The 18,884-nt window shown below is 37.9% G+C and overlaps 2 protein-coding genes across 6 annotated transcripts in view; both read left to right on the top strand.

Annotated features, from left to right (window-relative positions):
* Positions 1 to 294: 294 nt before the first annotated feature.
* Positions 295 to 8,806, top strand: tmem41b (transmembrane protein 41B). Its single transcript, XM_020610667.1, has 7 exons — positions 295 to 634; positions 1,922 to 2,039; positions 3,110 to 3,238; positions 4,039 to 4,132; positions 4,573 to 4,677; positions 5,289 to 5,427; positions 6,360 to 8,806. The coding sequence occupies exons 1-7, from the start codon at positions 538 to 540 to the stop codon at positions 6,527 to 6,529; spliced, it is 852 nt and encodes a 283-aa protein (XP_020466323.1). The 5' UTR covers positions 295 to 537; the 3' UTR covers positions 6,530 to 8,806.
* Positions 8,807 to 11,984: 3,178 nt separating this feature from the next.
* dennd5a (DENN/MADD domain containing 5A) overlaps positions 11,985 to 18,884 on the top strand; it is a 32,531-nt gene continuing 25,631 nt past the window's right edge. For all 5 annotated transcript variants that reach the window (XM_020608699.1, XM_020608691.1, XM_020608682.1 and 2 more), the window contains exon 1: positions 11,985 to 12,242. In XM_020608699.1, coding sequence (XP_020464355.1) covers positions 12,143 to 12,242 — 100 coding nt within the window. In that variant the 5' untranslated portion in view covers positions 11,985 to 12,142. The remainder of the gene's footprint in view (positions 12,243 to 18,884) is intronic.

The raw sequence follows: 18,884 nt of genomic DNA, 5'->3' as shown, positions 1-18,884 counted from the left end.
CAATTTCTGTCCTTTCTAGGTTGAAGCATCCTCTACTGTATGTGGCTGTATGGGACAGTATTATTCATTCATGTATTTTTTATTAACATATATGTATATAGTGTATATCTATGATGGATAATGAGCGTGAGCTCTCAAAATGGCGTATTTACTCAAAATTCAACTTCGCATTCTCTATAACGAAGATGACCCAACAGCCCCAAGGAACTTAAACCACCCAAAACTGAATGACAGTCTAGCCACGTTAGTCCATACAACATTAAGTGTCTCTGTCCAGATAACGATTGTCCTAATGATAACGATGTCCAGATAACGGATTTAGACTTTACCGTAACTGTACTAATGGAAACTATTACCATTACTGTTGGGGGCGCTGTCGTGCATGATGCGGGCTTTGGTGTTGGTTGTGAAGGTAAAAGGTCAGCCTGTGGAACGTGTGAGCAGGTTGTCACAGTACCGGTGTCATTTCACCCGCCGGCTGTTGCTGCTACATATATATTGGAACTGTAGCTGACATTGACGTTATCTTCGAAAAAAATGGCCAAAAGGCGGAGAGAAAGAAGAGAGACCGACGGTTCGTCGTCGGAACAGGAGGAAGTCAGGGCGAATGCTAGCGACTCACAAGTACACAAAGGTAGGTTCAGACGGCTAGCTGTTGGCTACCTGCTAACCTGGACAGAGAGGAAAGCAAATACTTGTTTATAAATCTGGCAATATAACGACTTCGCAACACCATTTTGAGGTCAGTGTGGACTCGGAGCTAATGTTAGCCGTAGGCTTACAGTTAGCTAGCTTTGATAGAATTAGCCGATCAGAAGATGACCGGCTTGATGACGTCAGGCTATTTACGACGAAACTGTTACAGCCTAGTTTTATCTTTAACAGTGGTTTACAAGTTGTTGTTGTTTTTTCAATTTAAAATCCTAATCTACAACGTAGCCTGACTACAATTGTCAACTAAATGTAGTAGAGTAAAAATGATTTGTAGTGGAACAAGTATAAAGCGACAAAATAAAGTATGAGTGAATTAAAGACTTATCATTCAGGCTTCAAAAGTGAAGGTCGGAGCGGATGGCACTGTTGTGAAATCAAGCTTATAAAATACTGTTAATATTGTCTTATTGTGTCCACATTAAGTATTTTGACCTGTAAACATGCATCAGTTGCATAACTGTTTTGTACTTTGAAGCACTGTCTGTAATGTGAAACTATTAACTTCCAGCTTATTAATTGAAATAACTAAGATTAAACAACGTAACAATATTCCTTCAGTTGCTAGTTTTTAACATTAATGCAGTCAAATACAACAACCTTGTAATAGTTTTTGACTTTAAAAAGCTTGTAAGGTTCAGTTTTGTTTCATCTGTTTACAACCGTCATAATAAACTGACAGTGAGTGTATGACTTAACTGGACCATCTTTAACTAGGAGTCCTGGCTTTATTAATATTTTCCTAATTGGATGAAAATTTATGTTGAGATTGCAAATATCTGTAAGCACATTCATCCCTAATTCCTGCTTTGATTGGTCTAACAGCCATAATTTACATTAATTATATTATTATTTGTAATTTGCCTCAGGCTTTCAGGTTAAACTAAATGATTTCTCTAGTGTGCTGTAAATGGCTGAAAAATGTGAACTACAAAAAGGTACATTTTCCCCAGGTACAGTATTATATTACATTACTACCAGATATTACTGTTGTTTCTTCGCAGTGTTCAGAAAAGTGTTTATTAAAAGCATGATTGAACTGTTGTCTCAGCAACACCAGGACTCATGAGGGAGACCCAGTTCCCTCAAGGGGCTTGAATAAATGATGTAGAACTCATAAGCGAAATTCTCAAGGCTCCTTGGTAGCTGGTTCGTTTATATGGCAAACTTTTCATTTATTGGGCAGTTAACTACTTCTCCTTCCTTACAGAGGCTCAACATAGTGCAGGGGGCTCAGCACGCATGTCCTTCCTGATTCTGGTGTCAGTCTTTACCTGCTCTGCTGCAGTCATGTACTTGGTCTACAGGAATTTCCCAGAGCTTTCTGAGTAAGTTGTTTTTTGAATTATTAAACTCATTTATTGTGAGGTGAGGCAATGTCCATCTTCAGAAATGATGACCTATTGTCTTTTTGAAATGAATTCTTGTTTTTTTTATATTAGTTTTTTTGTGGGTTTTTGAGGTTATACTAAAAATCTAAAGCAACTTTCGAGCAGGTACAAAAGGATTTGCACACAGGCCAATGAATTATAGTAATAGAAGCTGTAACTTGTGACTAAATTTCCTGTATTTGTGGACACTGTGATATCTTTTAAGACCCATTAGTAATGTGCACTGTCAGTAATGTTTATTTGCTTGCTTAAACAATTGCCATTAAAAATTGCTTAAAGGCATAAAATCATTAAAACCTTTGAGGTAAATCTAAGGTTAATATGCCACCAAACAAAGAGGCAGGCACCAGTGGGGTGTTGGACCTACGTACATAAGACCTGCCAAATCTGAGTCAAGCTAGTATAGACAGGCTGAGGCTAGTAAAGACACCAAGGGAGACATAATAACAGTGGAGGGGTGATGTGTTAGAAGCATTGGCGATTTTGCCAAACAGTAGGTTGAATGAGGTGTCTGATTCTGACATGATGCTGAGATGTGGCTTACAGTATCAATCTGCATTTTTTGTATATGCTTTTAACAGTAGTTAGGTCAATAAAACTATCTGCTTCACCATGGTTATGTTGGGAATTTGGAAATCTCTACTCTATCATTTGAATGACACATGTAGTTTCGAAAGTGAAGTACTGAATGATTGAGAGAGCACTGTGCCAAACAGGATTGGACTGAATACAAGCCACTGCAGTACACCAGTCTTTAAAGGGGTTCATTAAGAGATAAGTCATTTACACTGACACTGAGTGTTTTAGTTTGACCCATAAGAATAAAACCATATCTGCAGTTCAGCCTCTACACTCACTCACCTTCTGAGCCTGTCAAGAACCATATTAATCAATCACCGAACATTCTGTTTAGTGTCCTTGATAGAAACCAGACTGGAAACAAACAGGAAATATCTGTGTGAAATACTGTTAAGTATGATTGAAGATGATAATTTCTCTTTTTCCAGTGATGAAATGGAGAAAATTAAGATCCCTAAAGACATGGACGATGCCAAAGCTTTGGGAACTGTTTTGTCTAAGTACAAAGACACCTACTATACCCAAGTGTTGGTGGCCTACTTCGCAACCTATATTTTGTATCCTTGAAGAGTACATATGCACCATTTGTTTTCAGAACTGTCAGGCTTGCTGTGATAATTTGTAACAACAATTCAATTAATTTGTTAATAACTGAAATCTGCATTTGATCAGCTCTCCTGAGAACAGCTTAGCACATTTCCAGGCCCAAAAGAATTGGTCAGCATCAGCTTATTTATCTCAGGGTAGCAAAATAGCAAATAGTGCCTACAGTTGGCTTCTCTTGTTTCTTGATAGAATCTTCTACCAGGCATTCCTTACAAATAATCACCATATCTAGGTTTATAGAACCTTCCCAGCAACATTTCTGACATCAGAGAAAAATAATTCTATTCATTCTTCAAGCAAGTGTCAAGTGCATGAACCAACTCAAGCCAATGAAACTTTGGCCCCAAGTTGTGTCTTAGCTTATGTAAAGAATTGTGTGTGAGCACTGGCTGGGATGTGAAGATAGTCAGCTCTTCAGCTGCTTAAACTCCATACAAAACGATGTCCAATTATTAGTTTAATTGGCCTTTCCATTAGAACCAATGCTATGAGGACAAATCTGGTATAGGACTAGCTGGAGGAACACTGGGCATTTAAGGCAAATAGTGTTTTCTTCCATTTTGCATATTTCTCTTTCACAGTACAGTATCAAATCAAAGATTTGACAGAAGGACCAGCAGGCTAGAGTGTTGAGGAATATGATTTTGATGTATTTATTCTTGTTTTTGTTAATTTATTTGATTGAAAATGTGTGTGCTTGTGTGATAATTATATGGTTTTGCAAAGTCATTTTCCTTGACACCTTTGTCAGCCTTCAGACATTTGCAATCCCTGGCTCCATCTTCCTCAGCATCCTGTCTGGATATCTTTATCCATTCCCCTTGGCTCTTTTTTTAGTCTGTTTGGTGAGTAAGAACAGTGGGAAATATGTGCTTGAAAACAAATGTTGAATTGCATAATGAACAACTGTGCACTGAAATAGTTTCTACACTTCCCCTTAGGCAAAAATTAGTCATGTCAGGTACACCCTTGACAGGTCCCCATTCTATCACGGGGCTGACGTGTAGACAGACAACCACACACCCTCATATTCAGTCCTACGGGCAATTTAGAGTTGCCAGTCAAACTAAGCTGCATGTCTTTGGACTTTGAAGGATGAACAAAAGTAAATATGAAGAAATGGACCATCTCACTATCTTCCATGCTGCTTTGTTTACTGATCTCTTTACTGCTGCACATATTTGGCATCACCAATGTATTGATGTCAAATATGACTTAGCAGAGGGGTTATCTTTTTCTTATCATATGCTTCAGTCAGTCACTCATACTTCATGTCTTTCGGCAGTGCTCTGGTCTGGGTGCTTCCTTCTGCTATATGTTGTCATATCTGGTGGGCAGACCCATGGTCTACAAATATCTCACAGAGAAAGCACAGAAGTGGTCACAGCAGGTAAGAGTGTTAACACAGATGTACAATAAAACAAAATGTATTGTTAAGCACTTTTTTTTTTCTTGGACACATTTAATGTGGGGTATTAGCTTTTTCTTCATTTTAGCCATCTACAGTTACCTGTTTATTTAGTCAAATTACATGTTTTATTCATCCAAGACTAAATATTATTTAATTAATATCAGTTATGACAAAGAAAGGCAGCAAATCATCAGACTTCAGAAAATTCAACCAATAGTTGTTTGGGATTTTTATAAAAAAGAAAAAGACAAACGATTAACTGATTATCAAAATGGTTGTTGGTTATTTTTCTGCCGATCAGCAGTTAATCCACCAATCATTGCAGGTGTAGAGACAGGTAGTGACACAGTTTTATCACAAAATGCCATAGTTAATGATGGTGTTTTAATGTAGGGTTACCACTAATTATGGCCTCAAAAGTAACCATTCAGTGGAATAATCAGTTCTCTGACAGTGTTACCAAAGACTGATCATTATAACCGTCACAGATGCGATGTGCTGGATTGCAGTATTTTGTACCATTGTAACTAACAAAGTGGTAATTCCAGGCCTATGATTAAAGAAGCATATTCTTGACTTTTTGCTGGCAGGTTGACAAACATAGAGATCATTTAATCAATTACATCATCTTCCTGAGGATAACCCCTTTCCTTCCCAACTGGTTCATCAACATTACTTCACCTGTCATCAATGTGCCTTTGGGAGTTTTCTTCATTGGTACCTTTCTTGGTAAGAACAGTCTGTTCCTTCCATTGTATGTTAAGCCTTTTCAATATGGAGTACGTTAACATCACTGACTTTGTGTCATTCAGATCTAGGTCAAGGTCAAAGTGTTTATTTGTCATGCACAGTTAGGAAACGTGTTTCCCTGTACAATGAAATTCCTACTTTGCCGTCCACATAAAACAAGTGAAATATAAAGTAGATGAGCAATAACACAAATCTAAATAGGCAGTAAAATCACTAATCTAAGGCACTTTAAAGCAGCAAGCGAAGGAAGCAAATAAAAATACAACAAGAACACAATATAATGCAGAGAGAATATATCCTACGTGGGAGCCGTGGAGTGTAAATACTCAACAGTGAGTATGCAACTACTGTATGCATGTGCAAAATGAGTATGTAAACAGTACGGATGGATTTACATGAGGTAGATCTTGAGTCAGCTGTTTAGGAGTCTGATGGCAGAGGGAAAGAAAGAGTTTTTCATTCTAGAGGTCCTGAAGATGTGGGTAACTTACATCAATGCCAAGACAGTTACAGAAGGAGCATGCTGTGTTTGGCATGTAACATGTAAGACTAGTTGGACAGATAAAAAATATTTTTGCTTGTTGTTATTGAATAGTTAAACACATTTTAAACTGTTGTAAATGGTAGGCACACTAAAATTGTCCTCTTGTCATAATCATGAGTATGCCTAATTGTCAGTGTGATGGCACTCATTCACACTTCTCCTTTCTTGAAGGTGATGTGGAATAGATCCAAACTAATAAGGTTGCTGTCATTGACTTTTACAGAAAAGTGGCCAAGGCGTTTATTCAGACATGAGACTGGCATGTTAATCTACTGTCTGATTAATGGAGTGGTGTGCATGTCTAACTTTTATTGTGGTATTCTTTGTTGTCATTGACTCACCTGTATTCTACCTTGTTAATTCACAGGAGTGGCACCACCATCCTTTGTAGCGATCAACGCGGGTACAACACTGTACAAACTGACCACAGCTGGCGAGGCCGTGTCCTGGAACTCTCTGGCTGTGCTCGGTGTACTCGCCGTGCTCTCAATCTTGCCCGTCTGTTTCCAGAAGAAGCTGCAGCAGAAACTAGAGTAGAGAACTAAAGACCCCAGCACCTCATCTCCTGGCTGATCCCAGCATCCCCTTCCCTCGGCTCAGGAACATGCAGCTGTCACTCAAGTTGCTTCGCCTTGGTCTCATACACTGGTGTAAGAATCTCTGACCACTGGCACGACATGTACTCCTTGACCACAGAATGCGTGCAGTTGTGGGTCGTTCCTGATGTTAAGCAAAGTATAAACTGGCCACTTCTTGCGCAAGTCATTTAGTTTCTGTGAATTATGTTGTTGATTGTGGCACATCCTGTAAATAAGGGACTTTTTTTTTTTAAGGCACTGCTCACTGTATGACTGGCCAGAGAATTAAAGGTGCTACTTGAAGGATGTTGAAGTAAAACACAGTATGATTCTTGCATTTAAAACTTTTTTTTATACGGCCTATTGTTATGGCAAATACCGTTTCTCTTTTCTTATTAGAACCTGCTGAAAACTGTCAGCAGTAGGCTTCCTTGTTGAGGCTTGTGCAAACATCTGTTTATTTTACTTAATGCTACTTTAAAAATTACAATTTCTTCAGCAGTAGCATATCAAATAATACATCCTGTTTATAGCACCTTTAAGTCTCACTCCCCTTAATTTATTTTAACTTGTTTCTAATTTTAACTTAGTGAATTGTACCACCACAGCAATAACTGTCAGACTACAGTTGAAAGTGGATTTTACTTGGGGAAAAAGTATGTTTTGATACCTGGTGCTTGCCTTGGCAAACATATGCAGTGTGAGGAAAGAATGAAATTGTAGAATAGAAAAATGTAATGATTGATCTTAGTAAGTGCTACTTTTGTTGATGTGAGTGAGCGTCCATGTGCTTCCTCTTTGAAAGGTGCCTAGGTCCACTGCCACACAATATTTTATGTTCACCTATCTCTGTTCATATTAGTAGCCTAAAGCAGTTCTTTGCCACAGTAACCTGTAACTAACAGACTAAGATACAATTGCAAAATACCAAAGTTGATGCATTGTCCAATTCAAATTGGTATTTTAATTAAGGAGTATAGATTGTGTAAGGAAAAAAAAAAAATAATATATATATATATGCAACCCAGAAAAGATGATACAAAGCCAAATTGAATAATCCTGGGTTAGATGGCTCTCAAGACTTGCATATTGAGGATAATGTACACACTTCTAGGTGTGTACTCTGTGTGTTCATCTCTGCTCCATGATATTGTTTGCTATGCTATGCTAGTATACAACTGGAGAGGTCCATGCCATGGAGGATACATAAGTGTCCTCAATAAGACCTCCATCAGACTGAGCTGTCCAAGCCTTGCCTTGGCTTTACCGCTTCCATTCTTCACCAGGAGAAATGTGTTAGGATGGCTGATATACTGTGTGTTGTCAGTTTGCATGGTTTGAATGGTTTTGAGTGGTTCTGTACTGTAAAACCATTCTGATTATTTTCCCCAGGTTTTTTTTTTTTTCGCATATCAAGGCCACTTGTTTCTGTTCCTTAAAACTTTCTGCGTGGTCACAATTGACAGCTCTTTAATCGTTTAAAATTGCACTTTCACAGAGGTGCATTTTGAGATTCCATGTTTTTACTTTGTCTTAATACTCAACAGATTTACGGACTACTTGCAGTAAGAATATTTACCTGTCAAACCCAGATTAGAAATCATTACAAAATTGTTAATGTAAAACTTGAACAGGTCTTAATGAGGGTACTAATGTCTTGGCATTAACTGCACTCGTATCTTTTGTAGTTGGTATTAACTACATCAGTTAAAGAGAAAAAGTTGATTTTATGGTTCTTACTGGTTTATCGGAGAGCTGTGTTTGTACACCTGACGTACATTGTAGTCTTGGAAATGGACCTTCAGTAACGTGGTTAAGCCAAGTGACAAATGCTGTAAACTGGGCCTAAAAATATAAATGTTTGTCTTCATATGTATAGAACCTACATTAAGTTGTTAATTCTCTATAATAAGTCTGCCTACACATCAGTGATACTAGATTTTAATTCATTTTTGTTCTGTTTGCTGAAATATTTAAACCTTTTCTGAACTTCATGCTCAACATATAGTCAGATTGGACATGTTATCAGTTTTGTGCAGTGGTGGAAAGTAACTAAGTAAAGTACATGCAGCACTGTACTTAAGAAGATTTTGAGGTATCTGTACTTTACTTGGGTTTTTTTCATTTTCTGTTACTTATTACATCCCTACACTTTATAGGCAAATACTCCAATACATTTATTTTATAACTTTAGTTACTAGCTACTTTTCATAACCAGGTTAATATAAAAAATACTTTATAATTATAAGACCTCATTGATCTGTAGTGGAAAATTCACAAGCTACCCAGCAGTAATTCAAATTAAATGCATGTAGGATATTTAAAACTAGCTCCCCCTTTACCAGCTGCAACATTAAATGTGATATACACAATAATGCAAAGTAATTATAATACAATTATATGATATACAGGAATGTGAGATGTGTCATTCTGCATAATGAGTACTTTTAGTACTTTACATATGTTTTGATGCTAATACTTTTGTACTTTTACTTAAGTAACATTTTGAATGCAGGACTTTTATTTCTAACAGAGTATTTTTACACTGTTTTATTGCTACTTTTACTTTAGTAAAGGATCCAAGTACTTCTTCCACCACTGGTTTTGTCCAATCAAATATGTTGTAAGGTGTAACCCACGGTTAGCATTTCAAAAGGCAGTGTTATTTTGTACTGAGCAGTGATGTATTGCAGTATGAAGTATTTACAGATTGCAAATCTCTGTCCTATCTTATCTTTTTTCAAAAATATATTTATTGAATCATTAAAATTATCTTTACAAAGTGTGATTAAATTCTGAGAATTGCCCTTAAAGAGCATATTTTTAATCATTCCGCAGTGAACTATCAACAAAGTATAATAGCATATTGTGGTAGTGAAACAAAAAAGTGATAGATAATTAACATTTAAGTCTTCAAAATTGGGGTTTCCCACCAATTGTGTAATAATCTCATCAATATACCTCTTTTGCTGTTTAGCACCATGAAACATGCAGCAAACTTCACTAAACGTAAACAAAATTATTTGTTTCTATAGCCCAAACTTTGGCTCAGTTAATGCAGTTTGTTTATTAAACCATGAACAAATGTCATGTACTGTATTCTGTACACATCAAGTTTTACAGAACAAAATGAGGGTTGAGTGCCACCAGGTGGTGTTATTGTAACATACTTACTGTGGCCTGTTTGGCTACACTCGGCCGCTTTGGAGGTAAGGTCCAGGAACTAAATTTCAGCACACATCAGGAGGTAGTACTTGAAATCAAGTTCCAGTAACATGAGGGGTTGCGTGCACCCAGAGCAGTCACCGGTGATTTGTTAAATGTCTGTCTTCACATCTCAAGTATTAGAAAGCACCAGCTGACTGTGCATGTAAGGGGTACAGCTCCTCCCTCTAAACAGAGACTCAGAGAAAATACAGTGGAAAAACAAAGCAGGATGGTCAGTGTTAACCCAGGAGGCTAGGCTTGGTGATGGTTAAGGGAAACGGGGTACATCACTCATTAGGTGCTGATAGATAGAGCACTAGTTAGAATGTTTATAAAATATGTTTATCAGCCAAAATTGACAATTAATTCAAATGTTTAAAAAATCTGAATATTAAAAGAAATAACCATATTAACATAAATGAAGAGATTTTGCTCCAATATATAGCCTGTGTTTATCATTAAACATTACATTTAATCACTGGTACCTGTGTGCATTTTACAGCTGTGTTCCAGTCTACACTCTAAACAGCAGAATACTGATTCCCATGCACAATAACCACAGCTGCACTTTCTCTACTGAGAGTAATAATCCGTGCTTGGTTCATGCGCAAACAGTGTCAGTTACTTTATGGATTTAAAACAGATGACTACAGCTGTGGTGTTGCTGTTGGACCACAATGCATTTCGACTGCAACTGTGATTTCTATGGATGTGTAAAGCAAGAAATAATTCAATTAGTACCAGGCATTTATTTCAAAATAAAGCAGTTTTTTCCCCCAAATTACAAATCAAATCAAATTTTATTTATATAGCGCCAAATCACAGCAAAAGTCATCTCAGGACACTTTACAAAGTAAGGTCTAGACCTTACTGTTATCAATATTATTACATAGGGAAAACCCAACAAATCCCCCTTGAGCAAGCACTTGGCGACAGTGGGGAGGAAAAACTCTCTTTAACGGAAGAAACCTCCGACAGACCCCGGCTCTTGGTGGGCGGCCTTCTGCCTCGACCGGTTGGGGTGAGTGGATAGAGGAGAGACAAAAGAAGAAAAGCAACAAGACACAACAAACAATCAAACACTGATCAGGTCGATGTGGCTGGTGACTGCTCATCAGAGACACAGAGCTCCAGGGCCAGGGCAACCTGCAGAAAGGTACAGGGAGAGAGAGAGAGGACACACTACGGGAGAGAGGAGACACACAGTTAGTAATGTGTAATGGTGGCATATAGAAGCATAGGGAGAGAGAGGAGAGGAGATGAGAGCAGGAGGGGAGGGGAAAGAAACTCAGAGCATCATGGGGCCCCCCAGCAGCCTAGGCCTATAGCAGCATAACTACAACTACAACAATTGCATAAAGTGCTAAGCACAATTAATTACTCTGCGGATACCAAAACTATGAGTGTTTCCACATATAATCATGGGCATATTACAAAACGGTGGGCACAGATATGTGAAAGGCCACGACCCTTCCCACAATGGAGGAAGCGCCCCAGACTGAAAGAGACCCATTCAGAAATCTATCCTTTGTGAATTCATACTCTGTAAAACATGGAAAAGAATTTTTTCAGTCACACAGGTGGCTCAAAATGTTAGAATTTTACAAATATCACAGAAACCACACCAGATGAAGTGATAGTTTTGAAATCATATATCACCATTTTATTTTATGACAGACTCTGACAGCCTGCCACGGTTCTGATTAATTAATTAAGTAAAGGTTATTTACTTTGTGTAATTTTATATATTATTTATATATAGATCTTATTGTGCTTTTGTTTATATTGTGGTGTTATTTTAGTGTTTTAAGCTGAGCAAAGCAGCACATTGTTAAATAATTTGTAAATCATTTTATTGATCATTTCTAAAAGCACACCATAGATTAAATGGTAGCTGTGGAACATGGATTCATCATTTTATGAAGTTGGGTAGGAAAAAAAAATAAACTGTACTAGTAATTTGTTGTTTATTACTGTAAAATGTAACAGTGCACATTATGCGTGTATTAGGGAGGACGCAAAAAAGATATTAAGATTATGTGTAAGCATGTACAGCAATAATAAAAGAGAAACGCATAACATCGCAAAACATCATAATGTACAGGACACTAGGCCTACGTGACTACTCCAAGTTTCTACTCGGCTTAGCCTTGTAGAGATTGTGTTTTATTGTGAAGGGGTCCAACCGGATATGGCGTTACCGTCGCTGCTGGCTTTTAGCAGAGCAGCGTAGCCTCACATCGGTAGTGATTTTCAAGCTTCGCATTATCGTAGAATTCGTGATGGCAGACAGAAATCACTTCTCCGAGTTCCTTTAATATGCTCCCTGTTGAGGGGGAAGGGGTACCACCGGACCAGTCTCAGAATGACCACCGGCTTCAGCTCCGGTTCCTGCCGGTTCGCAGATTATTTTGTGATCTGCGGACTCGACACCGAAAGCGGGCTGGAACCCGACGAACTATCCGGTAAGCATTGCAGCCGTCGGGTAAATGTCGATCAGACGCTGTGGCAAATAAAGAAGGAAGGAAGGGGTGCTATAGCATCAAGTTAGCGTTATAATTGAGTTTTTATTGTATCTTAACGTGCCAGCGGTTTGTTTATTTGTGTAACGTACAATGTAGGGTATACAGATTAACCATGTTAGGCCTAGCTCATCTTCTCTCAGCCAGGTTGTAATGCTCGAAGAGAGGCGAAGGGATTACTGGCTTGTCATGTCTCTTTAACGGACATGAATTTTAATTCAAAGGCTGTCGATAAATTCTCTCTGGATTTAAATACTTTGCATATGCTGTAGATATTTGATATTGGTGCTGCGCAATAATAAACATTTTGCGTGAGAGACACTTTTCTGACAGGTACAGCAGACCTTCTGGTGTTGGTAGGTGGTATAACACAGATGTAGCGTTATTACAAGTGAAGATAGTGGCTATCAGTGGCTTGTTTACAGGAAAGTAGTAACACACATGGACGGATAAACCTGCCAGATGCCCCAGGGCAAAAATATAGCATGCCCCCCATGGAGCCCTGACATCATTATTGTGCACATAACCATGTTCTTAAAGTAACCTCCTCAGAGGACACACCCTTCCCTTCATAAACAATTATATAAATATCTTATGAAAGTACAAAAGGTTGTGACACACCTGGATCCTGTTTGTTTCTAGGACGGCAGCCCTTTCTATTATGATGTACCTGCATGAGCATGTGTTTTATATTGAAAGAGAGAGGATTTGCAAATATATTTGCGTGTACAACATAAATACAGGCAGTGCTGCTTTGCCCAGCACTGGGCGAAATGTTTCAAATGTATGTTTGATATAAATAGAGAACACATTTTTAGTATCATTCACTAGGAGTGGGTGATATGACAGTATATATACTAGGGCTGCTCAAATATGGCAAAAATAATAATAGGTTATATTGATCAATACTGAGATCATGATTATTTAAGACAATTACTCATTGATTTTGCAACATTGTGAACTTATTGAACCTTTTTCCAAAACTTGATTTTTTTTTTAAGTGGATTTTCATGAACACTGAATGCTGGAACTCAAACAGGAAGTTGGCCCCTGTCTGTCAGATTTTAGTATATTGTATATATCATAGCAGTTATTCTTTTTAATATTTCTGGGCAGTTTTTAGCAATGCTTCAGTTTTTGATTTCTGTATCAATGTGATAGTGTTTCATATAATTTTTATTTCACAGAATCAGGTAAACACTAATATTCAAATTCCATAGATCTTTTCTCATTTGTATTTTATTTTTAAATTGGTATCACCCTGCAAAATTATTTTTAAATTGGTTTCACCCTGCAAAATTACATATATGGTGACACAGGATTACATCTGTGTTGCCCACTCATTCTCAAATAGTAAAACATTTTCTCTGTGTGCAAAGAATATGATGACCGCATTCTCATTGAAATCTTCTGTAAGGTTAAATCAGACAGTAGCCAGTATTCCCAGTATTCCCATTTGGAAATACTTATCAACTATGCTTGTTACCTCTTCCAAACAATACTCCAGTTTGTTAGATGACACACTTGGAGAGAACACATGGATCATTCTGACAAACGTAAAGACGCTAAATCCCAGATACAACCTACGAAGCTGTAGTTGTTTGGTGACAAGCTAAGTCCAAACATGTGCAAAGACATGACAAATGAGGCGAAACACTCACTCTCTGGAGATGTGACAGAAGGAGCAGTCGCTTGAGAGAATTACATAACCATGACTGCAAGTTTCATCTCAAAAGGTCCAAAGAGCCAGTGTAAGCTGCAGAAGATGAACATCTAATTGGTTAGAGTTACACTGATTATTTAATGAGCAAAATTATGTCTTTGTGGTCATGTTTGCTGCTGATTGGATGTTAATACATTCATTGCAGAAATACAACAGCGGTCTATTTAAAGATGCCATTTTCTTTTAGCAAGTTGCTGTTGATGAGATGCATTTGATTTTGGTGTTCTTGTGTTTCTGTGGTTGTATGGTCACTGTAGTTTGCCCTGAAGATGCTTCCACCTGGGAAAAAACACTGTCATAATTAATATTCTTGAGTCATTGCCGCCTTCGGGAGTCATGACAGACCCAAGATATCAGTGGAGGTGGAAGTTGTATTTGCTGAGTAATGAAATGTAGACTTTGGTAGTGGAGATTTGTGTAATTTGGAGCTTATGTAAGTATCTGTCATCTCGAACATTTCCCTTACAAATAATGTCAGGGTTTTTCCACAACACCACCTCTGAATGATTCTGAACAGAGCTCCATAGGGATGATGTAGTTTTGTAGGTCAACCTGAAAGTTAGCATCACCCTGGTTCCCTCGGCAAAAAGTCAATGGGGTTTTTCTACAGGCTTTTGGATTGTTGCAGAAAATAAGCTCAGTGACAAAGAACAGGTTTGTGACATTTACACGTTTTATTCAGCAAGATGATCTGCACAAATGAACACAAGTTTTATGATTTCTGAAGCCTGAGTACAATTGCCAGAAGTAAAACACTATTGTTAGGGTATAAATGAACTACTCCACAGTCCCATGACTTCACTGTCACCACTACGGCTTCCGACTTGTAATTTGATTTATAGCACTTTCCTGTTCTACAAAATCCTTTCCTCTTACCGTTACCTGATCTAGCTAGTGATCATGTCTGTGTCAGTTAGTTAAAATACTTTGCAAGTATGCGGGTTTAAAAATAACAAGGCTCTAACGGTGGGCTAGTGAGTCTGAGTTCAGCCATGACGTTTAATATCCCAGACAGCCTCTGTAGTCTCATTTAGTCACTTGTTAGCAACTACCTTTTTAAATACACATAAAAGTATTAAAAATCACGAGTTGGGTATTTTGTAACCTATTTTATGTCAGAGAATAAAATGTGAAAATGTATTGGCCTTGTGTTGACCACAGACCTTATATCAGGCGTCTAACCAAGTATCCACTGAAAAAGCCCACAGACTTCAGGGCGAGTGAACCGGAAGTGAAAAAATGCCAACTCAATTCTGGGTTTTAGGACTCACTACTGTGGCACTTTATGTTTAGGTAAAGAACAAAGAGGTCTATAAAAGACAATATAGTTTCAATGCAAATGACATGCATTTCATTTACATTCAAATGTTGTATTGAAAACAAGGGAGATAAAATCCTCACTACAGATGCTCACTCTTGCTGACAGCTGTAATGGTTCATTTATATGAAGTATATGAGTATAAATCTACAAATGTGACCTCTAACTCTGTTGTTAGTAGCCGTGATTAGATAAATAAGCTCTTGTTGATTGGGTTACTGTTCAACAACAGTCCAGGTAGTTCAGCTGATTTTTAGTCCTGTGTAAAGAAGATACTGTGAATAATGGGGATCAACTTCAGTGAGGGGTTTGTTTTATCTCTTGTTTATTGGTCCATACCTATGTGATTTATTATGACTCAGCAGGTAGTGAGAGGCTTGTGGAGTTGCTATTGCAGCTGAAAGAAAGTTCTTTCCTCCTTTAAGAAATAACTTAGGCTTTTCAAAGACTCATCCCCTGTACTTCCTGTTTTTACTTCCTTTAATTAAAGTTCCTGTTTTCAAGATGGGGTCATATTTACTTTAAGTTGAAGAAATGATTCAACAACATCCATTTTTATGTTTTGAACTGCGCAAAACCCTAGATCTAATCCACACTAATGTGGCTAAATCTGTTTCGCTCTTTCTTAGCCTGCGTTTTCTACTCCTGAAAGTACAGCTTTTCGAAAACGTTCACAAGCTTGAATGCACATGACAATGTCAGCCTTTCAATAGTGTGGACAGAAAAACACTGGTGTATAATTATCATTATTCAGAACATTGTTTGATACCATTGTGCAGCAGAAACTGGAGTCAGGTTCTTGTTTTGTATGTTCATATAGACATTTGTCTTGGTTGTCATTCAACTCTCAGAGAAAAATTATCAGCTGCCTGAATACCATGTTCATCTTTGGCGCATGTAAAACCCAAAGAGATACAACTTTTTTCCCTGTAAGTACTTTGTTGTACATAATATAGTGTCCTATTGATTGGCTTCCCCTCTCACCTTTATTACAGTAGTTGTATAATCATATTCTCACATCACCTTTCAAACTGTAAAATGGCTTTAATGGTATGAAATTGCATATTTTTTCTGTTATCTGCCACTGGGTATTTCCTTTAGCCCTTCTGATTAAACAGAAAAGTAACCGATTGAAGTGTTGCACAGAAGCACAAACGGGGGTTCTGTGGTGAAACATCACCAGCATGCTTGTACGCACTGCACATGCTGCTGCTGTTTACTGTAGAAAGAGGTTAGGGGCTTGCCCTCATCAGCTAGTTCAGTTTTGAGTTTAAGAGGAAATGGTGTGGAAATTCCTTTGTTATAGGTTACATGTGATTATGTCAGCTGAACTGCTGCATTAAGTGTGCATAGAATTTTTGTGCTGTAATTCATTCTAAAAAATGCTTATTGCATAGATGCAGTTCACAGAAGTGGGTCGTCATATTTTAACCAGTCAGCTAATAGAAATAAGCTTCTCAGTTGCTCAGATTTTCTACTGATAGTAATCTGAATGCCTGGATTTGTAATGTTAGTTGGACAAAACAATTAATGCCTTAATTGAGGAAAGACAAATATGTCAATAATATAAGTAACCATTAGTTACAGCACTGTTTTTGTTGCATTCGGACCTTTTGTTGAGAAAACAATGAAGTGTCTTAGTGAGAAAAGAAAGGACAAATTACTCACGGCCCTGTTAGTTCAAACTGTTTTTCTAAGCAGGTCCTTGTTTCAGCTGTAACTGACGGACAGCTTTGGGCATCATAAACAAAAAATGTAAGAAAACTGTGAGATGGTACAGCTTTGTCTCCTAGCCCAGAAACGGCAGTAATCACTGAACAGATGACATTATGTGCTCAATTAAGGAAATATTTTAAATAAGTTAGCAATTAACAAGTAACCTTACCTCAGACTTTGCTGACAGAACTGTGAGCTCTTCATAAATACTCGGTGCCATGAATGAAATGAACCAAATCAAACTCTGTTTTCTCCTGTGATTTAATAGAACAATTTTTAATTTGGTACAATGGGGGTTCATGTACGGTGACACAAAGAAACGACCCAAACTTTCTTTAAGCACAGTGTTTTGGCAGCACAGTGAGGACTGGATTAGCATATGTATGACCCTCCGGCCTCACAGGCCACACTGGAAATGCTGGGAGCTGAGTGACAGAAGCACACTCACACACAGCCTCCACTTGTTCACATGCTAAATATCCTTTTCAATTTCCCAGGCAGCCTCTCTTCCCCAGTCCTTCTCAGCAAACAAATGTAGATGAATGGATCAACATGAAAGCTGGCTTTTAATGCATAATGTGCTCTTTCATATCTTGACTCTATGGGCCTATAAAGGGTCTCCTGGCAGTGTTTTAAGAAACACTGCTTGAAAATATATCAGTGAAGTTCTGGATGCACTTTGAAGATTCATCAGACATCTCATGGCGCTTTGAGGGTTATTATTGCAAGCATACATAAACAAGCTCAGAAAAAACTAGCTCACAGACTTGTAAGGCTGTATTATGTATTAAACCATACTTTTTAGATTATTCAATTGATCATAGAGTCGTGAAGTGGAAGGAGTTTATTTGTAGTTCTGGAAATAAAAGTCCCATTCATTTTCTCCATAGACAGTGTTGGGTGACTCATAGTTGGAGCATCTTTGAACTTCTGTGGATATGAAACTCTCCCAGTTCAACCATCTGTACAAAAGATGAACAGCTGTGTTTGAAAATATGAGCTTTTTTGATAGTAGTAGGTAGAAGCCTGTGGATGTAAAGAACTACAACCCCCATAATGCTTTTCGATGCTGAGTTTAAAATTCTGTTACATGTGCCGCTGATGACAGGTGAAAGATTACTAACAATACAGTTTGCAGCTTAAATCAATTTACTTGTGGATTTTGGGTCAGTTCAGCAGCATTTATGACACATAGCAAAGACGTTTGAAACCTGTGGGTACAGTGATACGTATTTAGACCCATTGAAAGTTAAAATTATTAAAATTGGTGGTCATAATATAAACTCAGAGGATCATTACATTACTGGGGGGAAGTGCCTATTCCTGTGGTAAGTAACATTTAGGATATCCTTAAAGGAAAGGGTTTAACTGGACACAAACTCCCACAACAGGCTGTAGACCTTCTTTACAATGGAAACGGTGATGTGTCAAAGTAACTAGAAAGCACAGATGCAAATTAAGAGCAGTATTGACTGAACTGAATTTGGTTAAGCCAGTTTCAGTGCACTGGAGTCAGCTTTGTTGTTAGTAAAAACTATTTTCGTTGTAAGCTTTTTCCGGCTCTTTTAACCAGGAACTCAGAGAGACGAAGCGGACCACTTGGATATATAAAAAATAACCGTGCTTGTTTATTCAAAGAATCACAGGTAATATTAACATTACACGTCCAGGTAACTTCCACCTCCAATACTGCGCACAGGCAGATGAAGAATGAAAGGCCCCGAACCATAATGCCTATACATTTTTATCACTTCGGTTGGGCTACCCCCATACTACACAGGGACGTCAAACCGTGGCGTCACCTGATATGCCAGCTTTGCAGCTGACC

Source organism: Monopterus albus, unplaced genomic scaffold (assembly GCF_001952655.1).
Source record: "Monopterus albus unplaced genomic scaffold, M_albus_1.0 scaffold4.1, whole genome shotgun sequence".
NCBI lineage: Eukaryota > Metazoa > Chordata > Actinopteri > Synbranchiformes > Synbranchidae > Monopterus > Monopterus albus.
This window is presented reverse-complemented; position numbering and strand designations above follow the sequence as displayed.

What these genes read in the sequence shown, in the direction of transcription:
- tmem41b (XM_020610667.1), top strand. Translation starts at nt 538, where the DNA reads ATGGCCAAAAGGCGGAGAGAAAGAAGAGAGACCGACGGTTCGTCGTCG. An exon ending in CGACTCACAAGTACACAAAG is followed by an intron (nt 635 to 1,921) that starts GTAGGTTCAGAC and finishes CCTTCCTTACAG; the next exon opens with AGGCTCAACATAGTGCAGGG. An exon ending in CTTCATTGGTACCTTTCTTG is followed by an intron (nt 5,428 to 6,359) that starts GTAAGAACAGTC and finishes GTTAATTCACAG; the next exon opens with GAGTGGCACCACCATCCTTT.